The following is a 27926-nucleotide window of genomic DNA, read 5'->3' as shown; positions in this document are numbered from 1 at the left end:
GGCCTCGCCCTCATGGTCTTTCCTAGCGCTGAACCAGTGCATCGAAAGAACAGAAAAAAAAATGGCGAGCAACGGGAGACAAAATGTGCAAGAGATGAAAAGGAAGGGAAGCGTCTGGACAGGTTCGGACAAAGGACAAAAAATGTTCTAAACTGCCCCACTCTTACTTTGCACAACCGAAAAAAAGTGACCGAAAGAATGCTGCCGTCTTTTGCGGTGATCTGCAAGAGATTGGTTAGGAAAAAGAGTCTCAGAAAACCACTTTGATGGAAGCGACATCTCTTCACCCATATTGTGGATGCACGTGTTCGCACATAAGGATGGTTTATGCCTGCGAGGGTATGTATTGTGATGGTGACAAGAGACTAGACAGCGACAAAAAGGAATGCTGCGCTGCTCGTGCTCTGGAAGAGCAGCCAATGCACACTCAACTGAAAAAAAAAAAAAAAAAATTACCTGCAGAGATGAAATTACAATTGGTGCATAGGCAAGCGGTGGAAGTTTACCACGATTTTAACTCAAGAAGGGTAGAAGGAAATATTTTTACAGTGGATGAGAAAGTAAAAGGGACAGACAGCGTCTCTACTACACTGTCTATAGAGACGCTGCATGTCCCGTTTTCTTCCACTTTAAAAAAATTTCCTGCCCCAGTCTGGGGTTAAAATCATTGTGATAAACACGCAGATGCTTTTAGAATCTGGATCTCCTCCGTTGCATTGTCTCCCCCAACCCCCCCCCCAAAGAAGAGGTCTTGGCCGACTCAGTTGCTTGGCCTGCCTTGAAGATTCGAATGTAACTGTGAAGCCTGAGCCTGGCCCGTACTTGTACAGACCTCTACCGAGTGGTGCCACTTATTTCTAAAATGGTCGACGTTTACGACCCAATGGTTGCACAATGCCCACAAGTGGCGTGTGTATGAACTCGCCCTCAATATTGTTTATTCTGTCCTCTTTCTCTTACCGGAATTTTTCTGCCCTTTCCTATTAGCACTACACTGTACACTCTTGTGTCCCGGCATCTTGCAGAGGAAGCAGACGACACCTGTCGACCCACACGAATGACCCTGGGGCAAACAACTTTGGCACCGGGGACAGTGCACGTGTGACAGTTTAACGCAGACGCCACACTCGTCGCAATGTCTATAAGGTCCCCCGTCCTTGGATGTGCAGTCTTTGCAGATGTCGCAGTGCGTATTTGAAAGTGCGACCCACCGGTCGCAGTCGTAGCAGTACCTGTACCGATCCGACGGAAGTTTCACCTGACCCGGCGGAATATCCGTGAAAATCCGCACGGGGGAACCTTTGGTCCGACCGGATTCGTTGAAGGTCACATGGTTGCGATAGTCTACCGCAAAGTCCAGCATCCGTAAAGATGGCATGGCTTCGACAATCCGCTTTTCATTGAAGTACGGGAAGAACCAGAATATGCTTAAAGCGGACCCCACAGCTGCGGCATCCGAAACCATCTTTGCAAGGGTCCTCACAATGGCGTCAACGAGGCCACCGAAAGGGGGATCTATGAGTAGGGCGCATCTGGTTCCCGAGCTTAGATGTCTCTGAACAGTCTTTTCGGCCGAGCTTCCTCGAAAAAAGAAACCGTTGAACATATTGAACCAGCCAAACTCGCTCGGACCATAGAACTGTTCGTAGGTCTGCTCTATGTCCAACAGGATGCTGGGTAGCTGGGGACAGCTCTCGCGAAGGTGCTCGTGGATAGTGGGCGCCCCCAGGCAAATGACGGATTCGAAGTGTTGCTGCTCGAGAAGACTGCAGAGGAAAGCGACGCATGCATCGCTAAAGAAGTACTGCGCTTTAGTGGTGTTGGTGACGTCGGCGTTGATGAGTCGAGTGGGCCGACGCAGGTCGTCGTCTTCGACGGGAGTGGTGACCGCATGACCCCGATGAGCGCCAAGCTCGGTCCTGGCCAGCAGCTTACGACAACAGAAGAATCGTTCGGAGGGTGGGCGCTTGGAGACGCTTCGAAGCTTCTGGTAGAGCTGGTCGTGAGAGGAAGTTGGTACGACTTCTTTGCGAATGTGATCCCAGGTTTTGGAGTCTGGAAGAGGTCGTGACAGGAGGTCGTCTTTCCAGACGAAGAGGGCGCAGTCCTTGCGCTTCCTGCAGCCGGAGCAAGCGTAAAAGGGCCGGCCGCTGTTCTTCCCGGCCGTACCGATGCGCCTGAACAATAGAGCTGGGCCGTGCTTACAGAACGGAACCTCCGTGGAGTCGTCTTCAAGGAGCTCTACGGTGTTTGTTGAATGGTGCATAGTCGACACACACAGGTAATATGGCTTGTCAAGACTCAAGAGTGTCATCAAAAATCGCACACAAACAGCCGACCACACGCGTGAGCGTGTCGTCGGCTTAGGCTGGCTTGCAAGCTGCCTCGAGTCAATAATGCTCGAGTGCAGTTAATAATATAAAACAAACATTATATCATGTGTAGTCTATCGTAATAAATGTGATCAAGCGAAATTTTTGTATAACTAATCTTAATTTTTGTTTAGTTTGTACCAACGTTACGTTTCTACACAACAGTAGTCTCCCGTTGAAGTACTTGATAGCTTCTAGATGGCGCAAGCTAATACCTTATTCAATTAAAGGATTCACAATACTGAATCTAAATAAAGCTGTAAAACAAGTGAGCAACGAGCAGCCTCCAGCCGCTGCCGCTGCTTTAGCAGTTTTAGCCACTGGCCCACTGGCTTTAGCAAAGCAAGCTGATTCTGCGCTCGACCGAAACTACCGAGACATAGCGGGGGGCTCTCTACTAGGATGGAGTTCTTCGGGCTGGACAAAATTAGGAAGGTTCTCGAAATCGTTCGGCACAATGGGGGTGTAATGCACTCGTTTTGGAAGAGTTTCAGGTACGAACTGAACTCGCCATCAAGTCGCGCACTGAAGGTCAACGCGATCTGAGGATATCCATTCGTTTACAAAAGCTACGATTGATATGCACGATTAAGAAAATATTCGATAGTTTTGTCTGCATAAAGTGCTGCTAAAAGGGGCAGTCGATGTTACCGAACCATTTATACGATGGCTCCGAGTTGAAGGGGTTCGAGTCGGTCACAGCTATGTTACAAAACGAGGGCCCCACTTTCCAGGATGGACGATCTGCGGATGGGAACTCTGGTAGGCACGGACAAGGTAGGAAACAAGTACTACGAAAACAACCGATTTTTCTACGGTAAGTCATTCCACTTCCTACACGCTTTGTTTCTGTATGTATTTATTTCATTTATGGTGCGCACTTCCTACGTGATGTTGATTTGGCAGGTCGTAACCGGTGGGTCGAGTACGCCGACCACTACAACTTCGACTATGACGGCAGTCAAGTTCCCGCCGAATGGTGAGCCGAACGACTGGCATGCCGATGACTTGCGTCTATACCTGCGGTACTGTGTGCGTGGATTACGTATGAGCTAGCAGGACAAGCTAATGTCCCTGAATAAGAAAGGTAGCGACATATTCTCCCTCCTCCTCTGACGCGAACACCTTTTATCTTTGTACCTTGCTCTTTTACACCCACGCGTCGATTGTAGTGCCGCCTGGATCGCTCCAAGATATCAGACGGCCTTCCTATTGGGCAGGAGATCGAACTATAGGGGGCGCTCAGACCCGTTTGTTTTCCCCACGCTCGGTGTTTACTCAACACAAGGCCTGTGCACATGCCAACAGGCCTTATGGGCATGGCCATGTCATCTTCTACAATAGAGCGCGGGGCACAGTTTAATGTAAAAAATACTAACAATCGACGAAGCGACGTTAAGTGCCGGATCTATCCTCAGAGAATGCAAGCTTGACCCACTTCGGCTTTTGTGCTGAGCTGGGATCGTGCATGCTGCATTGTTCATGCAGGCCGTTGTGGAAACAAAAGAGCCCCTCCTCGCCCTCGCCGGAGAGCACGAACTCCAGCCGAACGCTGACGCCGCGTTCGGTTATGTCGGCCGAGCGCTGCGTCATTGTATTTGTTGTCCCCATCCGTGTAGTTGATAAGTTAACCGCTTGGGGCGTCACGGTCTGTCCTCCTCCCCAATAGTTGAGTCAGAGCACAGTCAAAGGCTGAGAGACACGCAAAATACATACACACAGGTTCAAAAACGCACTGTCACGGTCTACCAGCCTCGAAGAATGTGCTCAAAGAAAGATGATCAGAGCCGTGACGTTACACAGTCGGCGTTATTTGATTGGCGAGATGAGCTCATAGCATGCACTGCATTCCGACAGCATAGGCATTCCTTCTCCCTCCTCCTCCCTTATGCACACTTTTATTGTTATATTTTGCTCTTTCGCGCTCGCGTAGGGAGGCTCTAGTGAGGGTGGGCGCAACTCAAAACCTGGAGATGGCGGCGCCTGAGAGAGAGGATTCGGGAAAGGATATGCGCCAATGTTGCCTGCACGAGAGCAGACGCCCGCTCTGTTGCAACACTGTTGCTCCATGCGCCTTTTCTCGCCTCCCATTGCAAGTAACGAACGCCTTGGCGCAGCCTCTCTCGCTTCCTTCTCGCTCTGAGAATTGCAGACGTCGAGAGGAGAAAGCAGGGTTGCCAGACAAGCAGCAACGTCCAAGATGGCGAAATTTACTTTGTTTCGTGTTAAAAAAAAATACTTAACCTATCGCAACAAAACTGGTGGCTAAGGAAAAGTAATCATTTATACATGGTGTAAATTATTCAAGTACCTTAATGGGCTCTTATGACATGAGTTAGGAAATAAAACGACCCTTTGCCCCATAGACTCCCAGCAAAATTTAGCAATTAAATGGCGTCCATGTCTCGTGATCCCCGATCTAGCAGTTGCACCCACCCTCACTTGAGCCTCCCTATGCTCGCGCGTCGACGGTAGCGCCGCCTGGATCGCTCCAAGATAGCAGGCGCCATTCTTCAAAGGATGTCGCTACTTTTTCGTATACAGGGGCTTTAGGACAAGCTGCTCCCACAAAGATCTGTGCTCGTCGCGATTGGTGTACTCGCGTCTCCTCTAGCGGGGATTGTGAGGAGCTTGTCTTTCTACTCTCAACGTGCAACAGACTATACTTGCCTTGCACTGACATCACATCATCCATTTCGCACCACCACGGAAAAGTGAGAGGGGAAAGCTGCTCTTGTATGAATTTCAAGTGTCGTTTAATCTTTACAGTCTTCTAGAGGGCAAGTCTGGGCACACAAAAGAGTTCCGTTATGAGGGGAGTTCCTCCTTTCCCTCTTCTCTGCTGGTGGCTCGAGAGCTGACGGGATGACGTCAGGTGCAAGGCATGTATACATGGCTTGCATTGACGTCACATCAGCTGCCATCGCTCCGTACCATGCTCCTATGCCCATAACCTCAGCAGCATGCATTTGGCACCATTGAATTTGTTCTTTTCGGCGAGGCTTGCCGAGAAGGTACGGGCACAGGATCATGGTGCCATATGAAATCACGTGCAAGGCATGTAATGTAAGTTTATCCACCATTTTGTTGTTATGAGTCGTCTGGCATGTGCTGAAGGCAAGTATTCTAAGGATTCACACGACACCCTCAAACATGTGGTGCACAGAAGCTTATTTGGAGCACAAGTTCATCTGCTTCTTGGATAAGGGTTGCGATCATGTCAGAACGCCGGGCTCTTATTAACTGATTGAAAAAAATAGTGGATAGACCTCAAGGCATCTAGCTTTGAGGTCTAGCCACTGTCCTTTCAATCAAAGCCAATCACTGGCTCGGTGTCATTCTGACATCACCGTAACTCCCGCGCAAAAAGTAGACGACTTGCTCTCCACGTATGTTTCATCATGCTGACATTGGAAGCCATGCATGTGGAGAAATAAAAAATGTCTCAACAACAAAAACTATAAACAAAATGTTGGATTAATGTCACATGAAAGCACCCTATACATGCCTTGCATGCGACATCCCGCTAGGGAAGGACAGGGCCCCGCGCCATGCTGGTGGTTAACTTCACACTGCGCTCTTGTACATACCAAGGTGTAGGATGCCGCTAACTGCCCAGACGTGCGCTGGTGTGCACCATATTTTTAATTAAAGTTCCTATAGCTTTTGACGTGCGAAATTTTGAAAAAAAAAAAAAAAACATACTGAGCTTACGATGACGACGTTCAGCTAATACGCAGAAATTTTCGGCGTTGGTTGCTATTGTGTTGATTGTACTACTCAAGGGTCGCCGCCGACTGATCACCGCCTACGCGGGCTGCCGGGCTTGCGGCACGACAGCTCGCCCATACTTAGTAAGGGAGCCCCGAAGGTGTGCTCAGTGTGAAAACTGCTTAATCAAGTGAAAGGCAAAACGCATCCACATCACGAACGGGCAAAGCCGATGCAAGTGCTTTCACAAACATAAATGTTGGAGAAGCGTTGCCACTTGCCCCTACAAAATGCGTCCCACAATCTCAGCTGCGGCGGCATCCCTTCCCTGCCACATGCGTCGCCACATGCCTTCAGGGTATTATGGATCTTCGGATAACACATTCTGTTGTTCACGGTGATCGTCGATGTTAGCATATTTGGTCCTTCCTCTTCCGTAGGAATAATAAAGATGATTATTATTATTATTATTACTATTATTATTATAGCTCAATATCGGGCTTTCTTTTCCTTTGCTTAACAAGCGAGCGCCTCTTCTAAAGGGACATCGAACAGAGTGTGTGCATAGTCGAGACACTGCTCCCATCTCCACAGGCACAGGTGGCTGCACTACAGCACGGACGACCCCCCGACCAAGGTGCCCCCCGTTGCCTACAAGTGGTTGGCCGAGCACACCGAGAACATGACCGGCACCAACCAGGCCTACGTACCGTACAGCACCGTGAGGCCCAAGATCCAGCCATGGGTGCCTCCGGCACCCAAGAAGTGACGGGGCGTGGCGAGAGTCCGCACGGCACACTGCAGGTCTTCGTTGGAAGTAGTTTAATGGGGGCATTTTGTACATAAGGTAGCGGATCTAATAAAATGCCATCACCGAATTGCATGTTGTACCATAGGATGCCACCGGGAATAGAAACCGGAGATTCTCGAATTTTGCATCTCGAGGGATCCCCCCCCTCTATCTTTCTGGATCGACAGTCGAGAAACCCTTTCTGGCCTTGGCATTAATGCGATTCGGCAGCATGGAGGCCTTTGTACTGGCTCATTCCAGGGAGTGCTTGGCTCATGGTTATGTACGAGTGAGTGACCTATTGTGCCTTGCCGAGAATTTGAATTCTCTTCGCATTCCAGCTGGTGGAATTTTTTGGGGGGATATAGTCGATAATAATAAGGCTTCATTCAGAGTTTTGGCTGTTGGAGCAATATCTCCAGTTCCCTCAAAGCACACATTCAAAAACTTTGTATTTAATTCAGATGAGGTCTGAAATGTCCGAATATAATTCGTGGCTGAAAGTCTGGTATACATACACTTCGCTTACGCATCATTTCTGGTTTCCAGAATTTCAGCATACCACCAGAACGTCGTACGACCACGCCGATTAGCGAAAAAACTACGACCACCAACCTAATACCACGTTGATTCATCTTTGGCACGCACAACAGTAGCGACTTATCTTGGCATGGATTCCACAAGTCCTTTGCTAGTGCCTCAGGTACGATAGTATGAGATTGGTAAGCACAGTTTATGCAATTTCTGTAGATTACAAGGAGGTGGTTTGCAAGCTCCGAGCTGGCGCCCCATTACGTCTCGGATGTGCTCAATAGGACCAATATTTGACGAGTTAGGTGGCCGAGACGTCAACTGGAATTCAACATGGTGCTCTTCAGTCCCCTGTAGCACAATTCTCGTCTAGTGACATGCGAGTGTTTTGTTCTGTGCATAGGTTATACACATGCCAAGGCAAGACTGAGTATAATCAGTGTTGTGTAAAGGACATCTAAATTACAGGAGGATGCTTAAGCTTTGCCTTTAAGAGGGGAATGAGACAGCTAAACGTATAAACCCCCTGTTCATTCTCGAGCCATGTATGCGTGGCCTAGTCTGTAGCATTTCTGGCACGCGACCGAAGGTTCGTAGGTTCGAATCCCGCCTCTGCCTAAAATTCTTAAAATTTCTTCTTTAAGGCAAATTAATTACTTTAGGAAGTGAAATCATTTCAGACGTCCGGCGACTTTTGATTCCCATTACGTCATGGTTTAATCACTCATTCCATGCGTGATGTCACATTCCATGCGAGCTTTGTGGGTTGCTTCAAATTCTAGCACGAGGTCATGTGGCTGTGGTGTCATGACCCTATCGACTAATCAGGATTCTCCCTCCCACTGACAGTGACGCTGGATTTTCTACGACACGAGCTCCTCAATGCTATTGCATTAAAAGTACTTGAAGTAAAATACAAAGTACATGAGAATATATACTTCAAATAAAGTACTATAAATACAATGTATTTTAAAGTACAAGTACTTTTTTTAATACAATCCTTCATGCTGCCCTTTCATTCCTCTATACAGGGGGAGGGGGGTTTACTGGTATGGTTTGGGGGTAATAGGGGGCACATTGTTATTGGCAGAAATGACAGCAAAAAATGACCGCATCTCCACGTGGTGAATGATTTTGATTGGGGCGAAGCTCTGGTGGTGCTGATGATACCGCTTTTTTGTTCATAGGTGCTGATGGTGCTGATTTTTTTTTTTTATTGCTCATAGGTAGTGCTGAGTTTCGGGTTGCGTTTTGACTTAATTATTACTGCTTTATGGTCGGTGAAATGCAGAGCCAGTGGTTCTTCTAGCGGATCAGCTTGGATCCGCTAGAAGCTGTGGGAACGCATCTTCACCGCTTAAGGGGCGACACTGCCCAGAAGAAAAAAAATTTCTGCAAAAAAAGTTGATTTCGAAAAATGACATATTTACATCCACCAACATCTAGAGAGTATTCCCAAAAAGTTTAATTAATTTACACTATATAGTTAATTCTTTATAAGTTATTTTCTGTCCACCAAAGCTAAAGAAAAGGTAGGGTTTGGAGCACTTTGAACACATTTTTCTCTGTTCCACTTTTTAACATAAATTCCATTTTAGACAATCTATCGTTTGATAATGGCAAAACAGGGAAGGCTCATTCTTCCCTTTTTCTGACTGAAATTTAATATGGAATGCGGCTATGGAACTTCTTTGTCAGTTTACAGATGTATTTTATAAAAAATGTTGACATTTGTCAAAGACACAGAAGACCAAAAAGTTTACCAATTTTGCAGTAGAGACAATTTATAGAAATAAACGACTTTTTAAAAAAGCGTTCCATAGCCGCACCCTCTAGGCATTCTGCTACATATCCAGCAAATAAAAATCTTGAATATTGTGAGTTTCCAAATGATAGATTAACTAAACAATGTAAGTGTGTTGCTGATAGAAGCTACTCTAATTTACTTCTCATTTGACCGACAGACTTGAAATTTCGTTGTACACCCCTTAGCATGACAACCAGCCTACCCTGTAAATTTCATTAATTTTAAGACAAGGGTTTAAAAGTTGACCCCCCTAGGGGGTGTGTCCCCCTAAGTCAACGGTCCATGTCAGAAAGAGAATGTGTGGTATGAAACGTGGTTATATACACATTTGACTGCAGTGCCCTCTCGTCTATAAACGTTGAGCCAATGCATGCAAAGTTTAACGCGATTATATACACATTTGATTGCAGCGCCCTCTCTTGTATAGACGTTGAGCGGCTACATGCAACGTTTCATCCACGACATCCGCAGCTCTTGAGTTACTACCACATCTCAGAGCCCCCTACTCGTCCCGCAGTCGTAGCAGGAGTGGTTAAGGCGATGGACTAGAAATCCAGAGTGGTCTCCCTGCACAGGTTCGAATCCTGTCGACTGCGCAAACAATTTTTCTTTTTATGTGAGCATGGGCGCCGGCCAGCTGGACGGACGAACAAGGCTAGACCCTAAGGAGCTTTGCCCCTAATATTGGACAAAGTCAAATGGCCACAGAGGAATAGTTCTCAGAAGTGCCGCCGAATTTAGAAATCGCTCATACTTGTGAGTTTGGCGCCGCTTGCACTGGATTGTACCCAAGGGTGTTAAACTTGTTAGAAAAGAGCCCGACATCTACCCATAGCTTCTGCAAGCAAACCTCTCGTGGAGTGTTCTCTCCTAATATTTGTAACCTCCTCGCTTGCACTGACCAAGCGAGAAGTAGCAAGAGTTTGAAAGGCTTGGAGGAAGCTGCCCGCAGTACAAACAAAGCAATGTGCCATCTGCGCACGTTTCTGGTGAAAGTAGAATATCCCTCCCAGAATTTCTTCAGGGTTCACAAAGCATCATTTCGTGATAGAAATTTAACAAAACCAAATTTGTGGAATGTACTTTGAACTCGGGATTTGTACTTTCCTCGAAAAGTACCAGAAGAAAATACTCTAAGTATAAGTTTTCTAAACCTACTTGAAGTGCCTTTTAACACAGAGTATAATGCTATGCAAAATAAAGCTATTTTACTTGGGTTGCATTTCACAAAGCTAGAATTGATTCCTGCAACTTTTATACCCTTCCATACAAAACAAGTGCTAGGCTGTTGCATATCGCATAGACCCATCAGACATATTTCTAGCACAGTGAACTCCTACAGAACCAGCACAATGGGCCTTTAAGAGCTCAGAAATAAAATACTGAAGCAATGGAAGGTCCACTATTTCCATAAAATAAAATTGAACTGTCTGAATGCACAGATCCAATTCAACGAAAAGACTTCTGTAATCTAATATTACTATACCTCACTTCAGCTGAAGTCCAGATGCAGCCGACGCTACAAGCTAATGGGACAAATCGAGCAGAGTCAAAAGTGCAAGTCACTATGCCTTTTCTGTTTCCGATTGGTTCAGCAATGACAACATGTACAGCAGCACGACACCAGGATTCTATGTTTTTGATGCTGTCCGATGGGTCCCATCTGCTTGTAGCATCAGCTGCATCTGGACTTTGGGCAAAACCAAGTATAGAGTTCTTTTTAGGACTTCAGTTCCCCCACTGGGGTCTTGATGTTTTTCATAAACTGGTGTTATTATTGCCAGTGCCACTCCCAAGATGTTTTTTTTTTTGCTTACTAATGAGAAACAAGCTTTACACTTTTACTAGAACAATGCTTGTGAGGCGAGTATTAGACTGCAGCAGGCTGGAGGTCACGTGGAGCCAAGAATCTCTGAAGCCCTTTTGCCACCTTGCCATTCATCTTGGGAACAAAGTTTCAGATTACTCTATTGAATGGAAATTAAGCTGTATATGCAATATTTACTAGAATTCACTGACCCCAGAGCTTAGAGAACTAAATTTGCATCACCAGGCATCCAGTAGGTTTGCTCCGAGTACAACTCTTCTGTTCAGTGCAAAGCATTTAGACATGCTAAACTTCAGGCAAAGTTTCATGGTTTTACCCTGTTGGACTTTGCATCAACATTACATTAAGTGGTGATTAGCAATATTACTTGTCAAAAAAATAAACTATAGGAAAATAAAAAAGGTGAGAGCTTTTACATGCACAAAACTAAAGCAGCCATCTTTATTAACATTATGTACAAGTTATAGAACACTTCTGTACAAAACAGCGCACTGCAGATCACACCTGCTAGTCACAAATGTTTTAAGGGTCAAATCACAGTGTGTCTCGGTCGGGTAAATAAACATTAGTCAGATTGTGAAAGAATACATGGATTCGTTGTGCGCACATTTCTGCACAAGGCACTGGACTGAAGGCTGTATGCTACTACGGGACTCGTCTGATCAGCAAATGTGGCGACAATAAATATCCACAAACAACTGCACACTTTTGGTGACAGCATCGACGCCTCTCGGAGGTACCCGTCGTCTGCAAAGAATAAAGGGGACTGTGTGATTCTGCATCCTTCCTCAAGCTTCTCGCCCACGAGCCGAAAGCTAGTTTCGGCAAGTTTAGCACCGTACGTCTCCAGGAATGATCAGAACTGCATTCGTAGACATGTCACGCCTGAGCTATCCAAGAAATGCGTGTGCTGTGTGCAGTTAGTACACAATACAAGAGGCGGGCAGGTGTATCAGCATGTGTTGGACATGGAGGGAACAATACTACTAAGGCACATTTTAAAAGTCCGGTTTTGATCTTCGGTTATAAAATTATGGCTCTATCATGACAGCTTTGACTTAGGCACACATTGGTTCACATTAATGTAGTGGGGTGGGAACAGTCAATGTCAGAAGGCACACACAGATTTAGGCACAAAAGTACACCCCTTGTTGCATTACCGTCATGATGCGACTAAAAACTCGATAATACCACAACATTTAATTACAAATACAGCAAGTGACAACATTTGAACACATATGAAGGAGAAACATTGATTTGAGGAAGGTTGAAAAAAAAAATGATAATGGAGTAGCCAGCTACATTTTAGAATGGCCCACATCTCCATTTATTTTATATATCGAAGGGGGGGAACTGGTCAAAGTATCCCAAGTCACTATCCTCCCTAAATTTAGACTAAATTTAGCACATAAGTCTTTCTAAAAATACTTAGTTTTTGGAAGACTGGAACATCGCCATGGCTAATTTTCATCGGTTACATGAAACTGCAGCTTAATTGATAGCAATGCTTGAGTCACAAAGCTTCCTTGGAAAAGAGCCTGGCTTAAAATTTGGAAGCCACCCCTTGAGAACCCTACCTCCCTTTGTATATGCTAGCGCAGTGTCAACACAATCTCGCAAGTCTACTTGAACAGCGAGCTAAAACAGTGGCCTTTAAAATGTCTATGTGCACAGAAAACAGTTGCCACGTCGCTTGCACTGTTGGTCATCCCATTGCACAGGCAATACCGAGGTTCTTTCTGGACCTTGGGTAAAACCTATAAAATATTCTACTCCCCGAGCCACTAAGAAACCTGCATAGAGTTACTTTTCATTTGGCATCTCTAGTTACTGCCTCGATTAAAAACAACCACACAAACCAGCCTTGTGTGGGACTGATCACCAACTAGCCCTTATGAAAGGAGCACCGTCTGATGCAATGGTTTCATGACCGGCACATACCACAGATGGCCGGAGTCTCGTGAACAAGCAGGGAACGCCAAGGCCAGTTGCAAGCTTACACTGAACTCGTGCTCCTTCCCAGTGTAGCCAGTCTATCGGAAGAGCTGTTTCCGTGAGCTTATGGCAACGTGTGCACCGCACAGCCATTAAAAGGTGGTATTAGGTGCCAACAAGACAACACAGAGGGCGGTCCCCAAGAGCGCTCACTCAGAGCTCACGCTCAGCCCAGAGCCAGGGAGAGCCATCTCGTACTTGTCCTTGGCACGCAGCAGAGGTCGCCGGTTGGTGTGGCCCAGGTTCTGGCTGGCCGTGATGACCAAGCAGTTTGAGAGGGTTGAGTCTTCGCTCAGGCTGCGGTCCTGCTGCCGTACCTCGACCCCCTCCAGGGCCAACTCCACGTCCCCCAGCAGGGGCCTCCGCTGGGGGTCACAGGCCCAACACTGCTCCATCAGGCGCCAGCAGTCCTCCTCAAACTGGGGCAGGCGCTCTGGGCGAGCCCCTGCAGGGACAACGGTCTGTTGAGGATCGGCCTCTCCGGAAACTTCTTTCAAGACCCATCTTTGCCCAGCATGTCCCTTCAACTCCAATCTCTGTCCTGCCATGTCCCATCAAAGCCAATCTTTGTGCAAACATGTCCCATTAAGGTTAATCTTTGTGCTAACATGTCCCATCAAGGCCAATCTTTGTGCTAACATGTCCCTTCAAAGCCCATCTTTGTCGTAAGATCTACTGTACCCCTCTTTGTCGTAACATATCTTTCAAGGCCCCTCTTTATCCTTATATGTCCGTTCAAGATGAATCTTTGTTCCAACACAGTGACGCAACCTGCATTGGACCTTTTGTAGCAGGATTTGTACCAGGCAAAATATTGGTTTGGAGCAGTGACCAACATTTTTCGAGCAGGCGCCAACACTTCTTGGCCCACCATTTTAACATAAAAATGTGATTGCATCGCTAAATGAGGTCATATCTGATAATGATTGAGAGTTAGTTTTTGATACTGAAGCATATCACTTGAACTTTTGCAGTAAAAACAAATACCGTAGAATATCGTGCATCCGCCCCATTCCACATTAAGCGCCCATTACCAAATTTGTAAGATCTGAAGAAATACGCACAGTACATTTATACATAAAAATGATGACCGGACAAGCGCCCATCCCCCATTTTTTTGCAATTATCTCCCAAGTTTGAGCGGGCGCTTGCCCGGTATTTTACGGTACGACACAAAAAACTTGCAGCCTTCTTTAGAAACGAGGCTCAGATCAGTGGGTTCAATTAAAATAAGTATTTAAGAAAGACGTTGAAAAATAAGGCCTAGAAGAACACTTAAGTTGAGATAAAGCTTCTCTCTTCCTCCCTCTTTTACATTTGGGAGGAATTTAGCCTATAAATATAATTCCCGTAAAATTCCGGAAAAAATCGGCATATCTGCTGAAACGACTGACTCAAAGGTTACCCCAAGACCAAAATCTTTGAGAACTCTGGTTCTAGGCAGTGTTGAGTAAAATGCATCTAAAACTACTTGAAGTCAAGCACAAAGTAAATGAGAGGTTATGTACTTCAAGTAAAGAAGTACACTGGGTGCGATGTACTTTAAGTACTACCTATACATGCAATACTTTCAAAGCAAAACACAAGTACTTTTAACATAATCTTTCATGATTACCTTTCATACCCCTATACAGTTTTATATTTACCGTAAAATACCGAGCATTCGCCCATTCCACACTAAGCGCCCATCCCTAAATGTTACATCTGAAAAATATGCGCAGTACAAATATAGATAAAATTTGTGACCCATCAAACGCCCATCTTCACTTTCTTGCGATTATCTCCAAATTTTGAGTGGGTGCTTGATCGGTACTTTACAATATATTTTTAACTGGTATGCATCGTCCCAAGGGTAATCAGAAAAGCATCAATTATTTTCGGACATGGAGGCAATATTGGATAAAGTCAAGTGACCACAGTAGTTGTTTTACTCTCGCTGACAAACTATTTAATACAATCAACTTGTAATGCACTTATTTATATTGGTCTTATAGCTACCATTACTTCACTTTGAGCAATGACCAAATAATATCTAGAAAGACAATGGCTTGCTTTAACATGACGATACACCATTTTTTCGTTAGAGATTGGTGAACTCTTGTACTTGCCCTCTCAGTATTTCTTTAGAGTTCAGAAGGCATAATTTTCTGATACGAATTTAACAAGACTGAATTCAGAGAATGTACTTTGAAGTCTGGAGTTGTACATTTCACGGAAGGTTGCAGAAAAAACACTTGAAGTAAAGTACAAGTACATACTCTGAGAATGTACTTCAAGTAAAGGGTAGAGTTTTCTAAACTGACACAAGTAGGACTTTAAGTACAATGTACTTAAAGTACTTCCCAACACTGGTTCTAAGGCAGAGGTTTTCCTACTCTACAACCAAAAGGAACACCCACCGTATTCACACAATTGAAAGTCGAACCATTTTTAAATTTTTGAAAATCTGAACTGGGGGGGGGGGGGGGGGGCAACCTATAATCAGAACCAAAGCATCCCACAATTGACAAAGATGAAAAAATTGCGATATCAAGAACACTTCAGCTGTTTTAGGAGTTCAGTCGGCTGTACCTGTAGCTTGTCGCAATCTTTGCACTCTTTTTACAAGTTCTATTTTAATTTTTTTTATCTGCGCAAACAAGTGTCACGATCACGGTGATTGCGATTCACAAATCAGCCTGAATGTACGGCGGTGAGAGGCGCGCCCGAGTTTCGGGGGTGGTGGCACCCGACGTAAAAGCCGTTAGAACAGCCTCACTCCACGCTGCTTGCCGCACGAAAAATGGTAGCACATCATTTGATCAAATGTCGAGATTGTGCGACCGGGCTGACCGGGAAAAAGCACTTTTTACACCTCCACTGTAAAAAAGTGCTTTTTCAAGCAACTTTAAGTTCCTGTAAAAGAATTTAAATTTTAAGGTCGGGAAATGTAGCACCAAAGTATTACTTAGTTCTCTTATTATCTTTCCAATAAAGCCATTCCGAAGTCAATCCATTCCGTGGCTGCTGAGAAAGAAAACGAAAAAGTTGCCACTGGAATTGCATAGGGCTCGGGAGCTGCGATATCCTCTTAATGGAAAAATGCTCGATTTAAGGGGGTCGGACGGTTGAGAATATTTAGGAGCCCAGGAAATTCGTAAGCGCACTTGGGGTTCTCCGAGCACCCAAATTCTCTCGATCACCCCTCCTCAAGGGGTAGTATTTTCCCAGTTGAAGCAGCATGTTAGGATTTCTGAGGCAAGCATTTATGAGCTGAATGCACCCTAGTGTTTGCCCTATTGCAGTAGGCTCAATAATTCGAACTCCTGAAAGCCACTAATTTTGTGGCTTTCACCTAAGCACTTCTTATGAGTGGTGATTGCGAAAGCAGGCACGTAATTCTTCCGCTCCTTTATTTCGTCTGCAGCGTATTCGCGTTGATGGCAGAGCGTGCCCTCTCCTCGCAGCTCCAACCTTGGACGTTTCGTGTTAGCAGCACGCGGACGGATACGCAGGACCATGGGGTGGCGGTCATTGAAACTGACGTGCAGTGGCCAATCAAAAGAAAATCAAATTTGGGGGTTTTAAAGTTGGGGCTTGGGCGAGTTGGTACGTACTTCGGAATTAAGAACAGCGCGGAAAGACGAGGACCAGACAAAGAAGTGACACGGACGTAGCGCTGTGCCAAACCAACGACGGACATGTCGCACGCACCAGCGGAGGACTGAGGATTAATTTTGACCACCTGGGGATCTTTTGACGTGCAACTGAAAGCTCGATTCCCACGGCGCTTTCTCTGCAATAAGCCTCCGTCAGATTGCGGGCACCTCGGCCGGGATTTTAACCCGCCACAAAGGATCCGTACGCCGGCGCTCTCGGCTTGGAGTCACCGAGGCAGCTCACGCAGCGCCCAATGGGAGCCTCGTCAACGCGTGCCAACCAATAAGACTGAAGCCGAAATGCATCAGCTTTACTCTGCTCTCTTGGGATCAGAAAAACTAGGTGCCGTTTGGCTAGGCTTTTTGCGTGGTTTCATAGCAGGGAGTTGGCTTCACTTGGAGAAAGCAATTAAGCTGCAGTTTGGCGCGGCTTCAAACCTGACAACGGGGGCTTGCTCCAAGGGAGAGTTAATGCTTTCGCATTAAAATAAAATTATCCTTTGCCATATGAATGGCTACACATACAGAGCAGATATTTGATGATTTCTTCTACATAGGGGTACTGATCATAAGCAGGTATGCCACACATGAAACATTTGTGAAATGTATGACAAGTTAACTTATCTCAAAAATGTTGTTCGTCGTGGACCGTTAGACAGCACATGACAGCTCAAAACAAAATTAAGCATGTTTATCAGGCCAAGAAGTCGTCTAATGTAGACTATTAAGCAGGGGACACATGAGCGATGAAAAGGGGCGGCGCGAGCGGCAGTTTTAATAGCAACTTGTGCGGATGCTGTGACATGGACCTATGCCTCGACGCCACGTCACAGCATCCGCGCAAGTTGTTATGTAAACTTCTGTGTGGTGCCCGTTTTCATAGCTCATGTGTGACCTCCTAGAGCCCAGTTGAGTGCGCTTTTCACCGAGCACCAGTGCACTGCGGAGAAGCAACACCTGCAGAAGCAAGCTTTGCGAGTGTTGAGTCTCTGCAGTGCACCGGTATGAATCTCCAATAGGCAGAAAACAGGCATGTGTTCCACTTGGCAGGAGCCTTTTGCAACGCTATAATGCTTCCCTATTCCGGTCTCATTAAGTACATTGAAAGCATACACCTGCATCGTTCAAACATGACCCACAAGAAGGCAAACATGCAAATTTAAGCAAGTTTCGAACACAGCGTCGCCTCTTACTCCCTCACAAAACCTTCTCGACGAAAACATGCTGATGTACCCTTGCTGGGATGTTCTTGGGAACAAGCATAGAGTGACGTTACCTGCCAAATCTGTTGACTTTCTACATTAACCTTTGAATAGACTAAAAACAACTTAACTGGAATGATAGGCTTGTAGGTTCTCAACCTAAGGGAATGCCCGATAATAAAGGAATGGCCATACCACACTATGCTTCATGCCATCAGTACCAAGACAGCCCCCTCCCCCCCCCTCTTCCTTCCCCCACCCCAAACGTCTCGGTACTGATGGAATGAAGCATAGTGTGGAAGTCTACGACCTTGTAAGTAGTAATGCACACACTACGGAATGTTTGATGCATAGTTACAGATTGACGAATGGCTGAAATTTTCTAAAAATGTGCTGGAACTGGACAACAATTACTTGCAGACAGGAATGGCCAAGGAAGCAGAGGAGCTTGGGAAACCCTCGAAAGTACTTTTGAAAAACCCCACCAGTCATAGGAAACCAGTTTGAGAGCTTGTGCATCTATCTCGTATAGAAAGTGTTTTACTGCAGACAGACGACAGCCACTCAAAACGCTGTTCCCATTCTTTTTGGCTGCATTTGTTGGTTTGGCAAATGCGCGTCGGCGTCGCCGTGCAAGTACCTTTGCGGACGCACGACCAAAGCTGGTCCTTGGTCTGGCACTGCTCAAAGACGTAGGGCAGCTTGACGTGGCCCGCACAGATGTACCAGAAGAGGATGCCAAAGGCATATGTGTCCACGCTGTTGTCGTAGCGGCCCGTGAACAGCTCAGGAGCCATGTGGATGGGCGTGCCCACGATGCTACCAGACATCATGGCCTCTGGCTTGCAGAAGCCCAGGTCTGTGAGCTTGGCACGGTTGGACCTGTCCAGCTGCACAACCGGGACAGGACAGAAATGTGGCCACCAATGCAAGTCAACGAAGAAAGAGGTCACGAGCGGCGAGGGTGTAGAAGCACCGAGCGCGACAGTTGGCGCGAATGAGTAATTGCCGGTTTTTTCCGTCCTTTCAGAACTTAAATTTTGTCGCGAAAACTGGTAGCGGGGTCAACCGTGGTGTTCGCCCCGAGCGAGAGCTTAGGAGACTGAGTTCGTGTTCACGAATGCGCTACTTTGTGTGGGCAAAATATGCGAGAGTGCCATTTGTGCCAAGTGCTGCGCAGCATACAGTAAGGTGTTCTGCAGTATCACATGGCATACGTAAGCTACGGTATTGCGCGCCGCGCGGTAGTGTCGCAGTGTCCTGCAGTGTACGTACACAAACTGAAACCACAGGGAAAACGAATTTAGATCAGAAAGATAACGCCTTTTCATTGTTTTGAGCCAATCGTACTGCTAGAGGGAACAAGGTCCAGCATGGCAGTATGTACAACTTCACACCATTACGAAGGAAGTAGTACAGTCTAGGCTCATTAAAACAGACCTGGTTACAACAGATATTTGGATATAACATACCCATTTGTGAAGTTTGGTTGGTTTTCCTCTATGTACCATTGACTTAACTTTATATCTGCATACAACATACTCCTTTTACAATAGACCGAAATCTTCATCAAAATCAAGGTCTGTTATAACGAGCTTAGACTGTAGCACCATGCTTGCTGCATTCACGTATACCTTGGTTTCCCTTGGCAACACAGCAGTGATAATATCCCTTATTGATGCAATCATGCAGAATTCCTTGTCTAGCCCCCATTAGCTTTCTTACTGCTAGATGAAGTTCCATGCATTGATTAAAGAGTCAAGTTCTTACAAGCTCCAACAGTCCCACATTCCCTACTGAGACAGCCCCTACTGAGACAGCCACTTCCATTTATGAAAACATAACCATTCTGAAGATACACACTGTACATTCCATATTTTTTTACGTATAATCCGCATGAAAATTTGTTGAAAATCAAAGGCATAGTTGGGGTGCGGGTCATGCGCGAAGTTTGGCGGACAGCGCAGCAATTTGCGCGTAGCCGTACGGATAGATCCCCTAAGTACCTCTTCTCTGGTCCCTCTTAGGGACTTTCTTCTCCCCTACTTTATCGTGTTTTTTTTCGGGTAGCCATTTCTGTTTTGTTTTTGCACACTCCGAGACGTCGGTTCCACTCCACGCTGTCATCAAATTCGTTGCCAAAGAAATGGGAAACCAAGTGGCAGGCCGGAACTACGACCGCTACGTTGACAAGTCACACGAGCGAGAATACGAGAATGGAATGGCGGTCTGAAGACTAGCGCTTACCCTGAGCTTGAAAAAAAGATAGCAAAGTTCATCAAGGAAAGAAGAGGTCGCGATCACGGCAACTTTTCTAGAAAAGATGGTGCGTAAGTTTTAAAAAGTGCTGCATTAGCATCGCTTTGACAGAATAGACGACGATGCTATCTTCAACAAGGCACCCGCACGAGCGTGTTTAAAATAAAGGTATGGTTCCTAGCGAGATCTGGACATTACTTTAAGTGGCTAGTGCAAGTCTTTTTTATGTGAGGAATTTTAAAATTTTCCAACAGTAGCAAGCTGGGGGCGCGAGTTATATGCAGGGACAGGTAATATACGCAAAAATACAGTATCGCCAAATAACAAAAGGGATCCGCTAGAAAACTCTGCCACGCCAATTCCAATATCGGCCTCAAGAGTTTGCCAACATGTGCACCAGTTGTCTGCATTTAATTTCTAAACATTACATGCACATTAAAGATGAGAGGAAAGTGAAACTCACCAGGACATTCTTCAGCTTGATGTCTCGATGAACTAACCCCTGGCTGTGTAGAAACCGAATGCCTTGCACCACATCAAGTGCAACCTGCATATGCCGCGCAGGATTTCAGACATCAGTCGAATATGGGCATCAGACAAATGTGCCATAGAGGATTTCAGACTACAGTCAAGTTACCAGAAAGAACTTTCACCAATCTCAAGACAACACACGTAAGCAAACAACACTATAGGTATACATACTTTGAAGATAAAGTGGCAATGCTATATTTGTCAAGAATCTGAGGAAAGTACCTAACTGTCGCCTAAACAGGGCAACATGCATCTACAGCAACCTGGGAAAAGCAGGCAATTTCAATCAGTTCCTTCACTGACCTTCTGCGACAAACTGAGGGGGCTGCATGCAATAGTGGCACAAGTTCGAAAATGCAGGTTCCATTCGTTGCTCTTGCACTGGTCAAGGTTGAGACTAATTTCTATTCGACTTGACGGAAACAAACGTCTGGGATATTACATCAGTAAAGACAAAGCTGGCACAAGTATGACATATACCTCTGGGAATGTAAATAGAAGAAAATATGAGTCAACTTGTACAGTTTATTGCATGCAGCACCTCAACGGGTCCTCTCCACAACATTGAAAAAAGGGACGGCTAGCCACGGAATGTCAGCTTGACAACAGTGATCACAAAAGTGACCATCAACGATGCAAGCGTACACTTCTGGTCAACGCTTTGAAGTATTTAGTTCAAAGTGTCACTAAAAAGTATGATGCTGAAAGTATTTCTTTCATCGTGATAAAATATGCTAGTTTGATCATCTTCCATTCAGTAAAAGTTGCAAGTGCCACAGCAGTCACAACCCATAGCCGATGAGGTACCTAGGAACCCGTCATGAAAATAGTTTTTTTTTTTTCACTTAAACGACCAACATGAAAGACTAACACATTCAATTTAATACATATTAGTAAATGTAGTGGCATCAACGACGTACAAGTTAAGCCTGTTAAATAAGTGTTGGATAAATTAGCACCTGTATTATCCTTCATATGTAATCCTATCTCCACAGGAACATTCCCTCACCGTATGCAAGTAGCCAAAGCCGTTCTTAAAGGCGGAAACAAAAATGAGCAATCAAATTACAGGCCCATTTTCATTTCACCGGTGTTTTCCAGGTGTTTTGAAAAAATCATACATAGCATAATCACTTTTTGTCATCAATTCTTCATTCTTACACCCTCACAATATGATTTTCGTAAGGGACGATCAACCGAACTTGCCCTACTAACACAAAAAGAAACATCATGAAATCATTTGAAGAAAAGCTTATTACTCTTGGGGTTTTTGTGGACTTTTCCAAAGCCTTCGGTCGTATTAATCATACTACTCCACTTAAACAAACTTAATTTCTACGGCTTCCATGGTATAACACGCAAACTGATAGCTTCATATTTTCAATTTCGTCAACAGTTTGTCATCAGTAATCAGTGTTCCCACTCATTACCTCTAACTGCCAATGTTCCTTGGGGAAGTTTATTGGGTCCATTGTTTTTTACCACAACTTCGTGATAGGGCCATCTTTCATTGAAATAGTTCATTCTGCTCAAACTTTAGGTGTAATTTTCCAAGAAAACTTGTCATGGGATTGCCACATTGAAACTATCATTGGCAAGATTTCCAAAGCTGTAGGTGTTCTTAAGCGTCGTTTGAACCTCCCAGTAACCATTGAATTACTCATTCACAACTCTTGGCTCGCTTCACATCTGAATTATTGTCATCTCGTTTCGGAAACCACAACAGCAACTAACATAAACAAACTCCATGTTCTTCAAAAAAAAAAAAGGCAGCTCGGTCCATCATTAATGTATCATATGACACCCGTACAGAACCTCTTTTAAAAGCACTGCATCACATGTCAGTTATCCATCTCTATGATTACACCTTAATTCCTAGACATGTAACAAGCAGAAAAATATTACGGAACCCAGATGCTAAGACATAATCTCCCATCATTACTTAATAATCTACTAAGAAACAACATCACTGTTGTAACGAAAACAGCACATTTCATCAAAATTGTGTTTATGTAACGTATTGAGACATGTGTAGACTGTAATAATGAGTCATTTTTTACATCTGCAAGTTTTATATGTGCTTTACATTGTTATTTTACAGTTAGATCACCTTTTTTTTTTTGTATTGACATTGTTTTTGCTGAGGAAATTGGGATGGGCCTCATCAAGTCAACCTATGTTGGCTTTTTGCCCTCGCCTCCGTCACCTGTACAAATTGATAGAAAAAAAATTAACTGAATTTGAATTTGAGGAACTAGGGGTCTGGGATCGGGCGAACTGTGGTCACCGACTGCTCAAAAAATGCAGGCTGTGGCAAATCCCGGGCATCCTATTATCATCCCGCGGCCAATGAGACTACGACATTAGCCGATAAGAACACCAAAAAATGTATCCGCGCGAGCATAAGAAGCCCTGTAAGCATTTGTTCAACTGTTGGTAGGCAAGACCTGGAGACTGAAGGAAACCCACCCTGAGCCGATCGGGCCAACTGAGCCCTGCCCTGAGGGCCGTGTACAGGTCCCTCTGCAGCCGGTCCATGATGAGGAGCACTGCTGGTGTGGCCCCTCCTGCATAGTTGTGGTCGATCACCGAGCCCCGGATCTGAACTATCCGGTCGTGGTCCGGTACGCTCCTGCACACCAGAGGGCACGTCAGCCGACAGGTTCGCCTATACAGTAGACTTTCATTAATTAGACGTCGACGGGACCTTGAAATTTGGTTGAACTATCCGAACGATCACCTGGTGTAGAAGAACTCCATGGCAAGGTCGTTCCAGTGCTTGTCGTCGGGGGGCACGACCGACTTGACTGCGCAGGGTGAGATGCCGCCCCAGGCGTCGCTCGAGTACACCACCCCGTACTGGCCCCGGCCCAGCTCCCGGCCCAGCTGGGGCATCCCGTACAAAATCGTGTCCCTCAGGGACGTGCTCTCCAGGGCGTAGCGGGCCAGCCGCGGGGCGTGCACCTTGCGCACCTGCAAAGACAGTGCCGGATGTCCACATTCGTGTGTAGGCACGGCGAGGGGCAATTCACCGCGGAGCTGGCTAGCGATGAGCGCGTACTGGGGGTCAAAAGATCGAACGCCCCGCCATTTTCACCTCGCCAGTGTTTACAGGCAATGGCACCACCCACGAGAAAATCGGGGAATGGAGTGTCGACGCTCCGACCATAATAATTAGGGGCTCTGCTTCAGCCCGAGAGCCGCGGCTCACCTTTAACCGCTGGCTCTCTGTGCGCTCGAGGCGCCCGGAGTGTACCGCCTCCAGCTGCCGCATGGCTGCCTGGAACTGCTCGTGGGAGGCCCTCAGCCGGTCCCGGAACTGGGCGCAGATGCATCGTGCCAGGCGCCATTCACTCAGGGACACCAGCATGTCCCCGGCCACGCGCTGCTTCCACTCCACGTCTATCCGGGGCGGCGTCCGGCCCGGCAGCGTTTGCGCCAACTGCAGCGAACACCACTGCTGATGTCAGCGCCTTTCGTGGGACTACGCTTGGCGTCCGCAGCCTCAATCGTGCTCGCTTATGAATGTCCCATCCTACCGTATTCATGCAATTCTAAGCACCTCCACAGCCCTCGCCCTTCCCCTCCCTCCCTCCCTCCCTCCCATATGATGCATTATCATGCATCATACAAGGACCTTCTCAATGTAAGAAATACGTAAGTAGGGTCATTTTCCGCTGGTTATCTTTACAGCTTTTATGGAATGCACAACCACAAAGCACTCCATCAAGATATCTGTACAAAGTTTAGGGTTCTAAAAATGCACACTTGAAACCCTACTTGAAAGCTAGGTTTCACTTAACCATAACCCTCAAGTTGCAATTTCAGGTTACGGTGAACTGATAGGGCCCTTCGTTCCACTGTGCCTTAGGGTAAAAAAAAAATATTCAAATTCAGCCACAATTGGATCAGAGCCACCACGAGTTTGAGGCAAGACTTCGAAAGCCACTGACCTGCTTCATCTTCTCCCAGAGCACCCAGAGAAAGGAGGAACTGGTCTTGACAGTCACTTCCACCTGGCATACAAAATAATGCAAGTTTAGCGCAAACTCAGAGCTTCAGAGACGTCAACGCATTGTTGCAGTGCCTTACCTGGTAGGCTGCATTGAGGATCTGCTTCAGAGCGTTGCTCGCTTGGGTGCAGTCGTCCTCCTTGCAGACACCTTCCAGACTCGCCAAGCACCTCTCCAGTGTACCTGGAAGAACGAAACCAATGTTGCTTCAAAGCAAAAGCAAGCAGACGACGCACATCGGTGACTGTCCCCACGTGGGAGATGCCGTTTACCAGGAAGGGAGGGTCCAGACATGCTGGTGGAAATTGCGCACCTAACAAAGCCACAGACCATGATGCAGACACATAAAGGGGTCTATCCTATTCTTACCAGTTGTTTCCGTCTAGTATACCGCAAAGTCTTTCTCTCCACAACACCAAACAGTCGCCCAGACAAAGAATGACGTCCTTATATCTGAGAATGACACCAAGTTCAGGCATTCTGAGCCACTGACTATGGAAAGGCACGAAGGCCTCATTAGTTGCTTCCCTCAATATGATCGGGGGAAATATACCAAATATCCAACACCGTAAAAGACGTTTAAAAAATAGGCTGGGTTTTTAGCATTTCCCAAAAGCCTCCTAAAGGGGTGTTTAAAACAGGACACTACAAAGATCGTCAGGCCACACAACACCGACAAATCGTTCGGCGCTCCGCTTCCGGCCGTTCTCTTTGCCGGGGGAAATTTCCCCCCCGTCAAATCTCCCCCTCGTCAACACAGCCAACAGAGCGTGTAAATAAGTGGCTCTCCACACCCACGTGATGAGCAGAGCAAGGCTGCCGTGGAGGAAGCGAGGGGGAGATTTGACGGGGGGAAGTTTCCCCCCGGCAAAGAGAAACGGCTGGAAGCGGAGCGCTGCACGATTTGTCGGAGTCGTGCGTTTTGTAGTATCCTGTTTGGACACCTCTTAACACGTAGCATTTCTAAAGCCTCTTCACGATACTCCTTTTGCGGGCACATTAAGCCACGTCATGGCATTGTGCAACATCAAATCACGTCGCATTTCATCACGACGTCACATTTCATCAATGGTTCTCGACCACTGATGTCCCAAGGACCCACCCTGGACTAGCGAAAGTGGTGGAATTCACCAGGGGAAGGAGGAGGGGGGAGAGGTTACGGGCAATTTCTACGACAATTGGATAAATGAAGATAACTAAATGTGTGCAAACCTGCTTTGAAGCCGTGAAACTAAGAATAACCAATCTTACTCACTGGGCATGCATGGTTTGGTCTATAACTTTGTGGGACAGCCATCATCAATTAAAAAAAAAAAGATTAATTTCTCTGCTTGATGGACGATCGAGGGCTTTGCAGACACCAAAAATACCTTCAGAAACCCCCATCTGAGAACCACCACATTAGATCACAATGTCATGTTGCATCATGACGTTGACACCACGGTGTCAAGTAACGTCGCAAAGAAAGTGCCAATGCTATGCATTTAGAGCAGCACCTTTGGAATGACATAGTGTCACATGAGACTGTGACACCATTCTACGTACCAGCGAGGAAGCAGAAACCCAAAGAGATGGCTCTATAAATGCTCTGTACTTAAAAAAAGAAGAAAAAAAGAAAGAGGCACAGTAATTCTGATGTGTAGTTGAAGCAGCCTCCGGTGGGGCTTACCTACGAAGCTCTCCCGGAGGCAGTTCACCGAGCCGACCAGTTTCTCGGCCACGGCAGAGTTGAGCATCCCGAGCACCAGGTCCTGGATCTGGGACGTGCAGATCTGCAGGGTGCTGGCCGTCGGAGGGGACCCATTCTCCCCTTCTTCAAGGGACACCCCTGCGGTTGACACACACGCGGAAATTGGCTTCCGGAAATACTCGAGCCAACTTTCCACTCGGTACAAAGCAGACTCGCTTTCTCCATTCTATTTCATCGACTTTCTCGGCTGTGCGTGAGCCCTAATAGGGAAAAAGCATCTACATAAAGGTACAACTAATGAGTGACTTGGCAAGGGTATTCCAGTTCTACCAGCAGAGACGCAAGAAGAATGGAAGAAAAGCGAAGCATTCATGTAATACTACTACAATACAATGTGCCCTAAAGAACCATAGGTATGTCACTTTACACATACAACCTAACAGAAGAATGCACCCTTAGGAAAAAGATAAATTTTTTTCCTTGCATAGCTTACAAAGCTAGTTCCCCCCTTCCCATCCTTCTTCAAAACCATCTCCATCTTTGCCCTTCCCAAGGAGACCTAGTAAAGGTCACAAGGAGACCTAGTAAAGGTCACAAGGAGACCTAGTAAAGGTCACAAGGAGACCTAGTAAAGGTCACAAGGAGACCTAGCAAAGGTCAAAAGGAGACCTAGCAAAGGTCACAAGGAGACCTAGCAAAGGTCACAAGGAGACCTAGCAAAGGTCACAAGGAGACCTAGCAAAGGTCACAAGGAGACCTAGCAAAGGTCACAAGGAGACCTAGCAAAGGTCACAAGGAGACCTAGCAAAGGTCACAAGGAGACCTAGCAAAGGTCACAAGGAGACCTAGCAAAGGTCACAAGGAGACCCAGCAAAGGTCACAAGGAGACCTAGTAAAGGTCACAAGGAGACCTAGTAAAGGTCACAAAGAGACCATAGCCCTATGATGTTCATTCTAGCCCACCAATACAAATAACCCAGCACAACAGAATTGTATCGGATACGCCAATGGATCCTCTCCAAAGCTCAGTATCGTGCTGGCATTCCTCTCATCCTAGGAGTGTATGGTGGCCTCTCGGTGGCCAATGAAGAAAGAAGTTAAAGACATGCACCCAAGCGGATGAAACTGCTTGTGTATTCGAGACAAATTAAGTGAAAGTGTAGCGTCAACATTCAAGTCGGGGTCTGGTTCAAAATACCCAAACACACCCTCGGCTCTACGACTCTTTGGTGTACAGGATTAGATCAGGAGGGTCAGCGCCTCATACACAGGTTTTTTCTCAGTCACCTTTGGAATCAAAACGAAACAAAAAAGAAAGAACTGCACGGTGAAGGACGCTTTTATGTCTGCCGTTGCTGCACGAAAATTAAAGTGTCCCACAAAACGTTTTAAGGGCCAGGTTGTGGATTTTTACACAAATAAATAAAAACAGCCAACTTTCGTGAACGTTTTACACTTTTAATGTAGTTTGAAAAGTCACGTACTAGGGTTCTTTGCTGTGCAGAAGGTTCGCTGCTCATGGTACGGTAAAAGTTAGGCTGATGTTGGTGCCACCAAAT

The 27926-nt window shown here is 46.1% G+C and overlaps 3 protein-coding genes across 4 annotated transcripts in view; 1 reads left to right on the top strand and 2 right to left on the bottom strand.

The window, feature by feature from the left end:
- Positions 1 to 901: 901 nt before the first annotated feature.
- LOC8025721 (rRNA N6-adenosine-methyltransferase ZCCHC4) lies at positions 902 to 2425 on the bottom strand. Its single transcript, XM_042292051.1, has one exon. The coding sequence runs from the start codon at positions 2312 to 2314 to the stop codon at positions 938 to 940; it is 1377 nt and encodes a 458-aa protein (XP_042147985.1). The 5' UTR covers positions 2315 to 2425; the 3' UTR covers positions 902 to 937.
- Positions 2426 to 2656: 231 nt separating this feature from the next.
- LOC8025722 (NADH dehydrogenase [ubiquinone] 1 alpha subcomplex subunit 12) lies at positions 2657 to 6961 on the top strand. Its single transcript, XM_002410019.5, has 4 exons — positions 2657 to 2866; positions 3107 to 3189; positions 3279 to 3351; positions 6678 to 6961. The coding sequence occupies exons 1-4, from the start codon at positions 2775 to 2777 to the stop codon at positions 6850 to 6852; spliced, it is 423 nt and encodes a 140-aa protein (XP_002410063.4). The 5' UTR covers positions 2657 to 2774; the 3' UTR covers positions 6853 to 6961.
- Positions 6962 to 11449: 4488 nt separating this feature from the next.
- LOC8025724 (dual serine/threonine and tyrosine protein kinase) overlaps positions 11450 to 27926 on the bottom strand; it is a 95915-nt gene continuing 79438 nt past the window's right edge. For both annotated transcript variants that reach the window (XM_029981774.4, XM_040221791.2), the window contains exons 9-18: positions 26347 to 26505; positions 24757 to 24860; positions 24618 to 24680; positions 23876 to 24106; positions 23405 to 23637; positions 23134 to 23296; positions 20597 to 20680; positions 18515 to 18764; positions 13233 to 13479; positions 11450 to 11786 (exon numbers count right to left, since the gene is read on the bottom strand). In XM_029981774.4, coding sequence (XP_029837634.3) covers positions 11702 to 11786; positions 13233 to 13479; positions 18515 to 18764; positions 20597 to 20680; positions 23134 to 23296; positions 23405 to 23637; positions 23876 to 24106; positions 24618 to 24680; positions 24757 to 24860; positions 26347 to 26505 — 1619 coding nt within the window. In that variant the 3' untranslated portion in view covers positions 11450 to 11701. The remainder of the gene's footprint in view (positions 11787 to 13232; positions 13480 to 18514; positions 18765 to 20596; positions 20681 to 23133; positions 23297 to 23404; positions 23638 to 23875; positions 24107 to 24617; positions 24681 to 24756; positions 24861 to 26346; positions 26506 to 27926) is intronic.

The sequence above is a fragment of the Ixodes scapularis genome, unplaced genomic scaffold, assembly GCF_016920785.2.
Source record: "Ixodes scapularis isolate PalLabHiFi unplaced genomic scaffold, ASM1692078v2 PGA_scaffold2__306_contigs__length_199485367, whole genome shotgun sequence".
NCBI classification, from domain to species: Eukaryota; Metazoa; Arthropoda; class Arachnida; order Ixodida; family Ixodidae; genus Ixodes; species Ixodes scapularis.
Note: the sequence above shows the minus strand (reverse complement) of the source record. Positions and strands in the feature narration are given on the sequence as shown.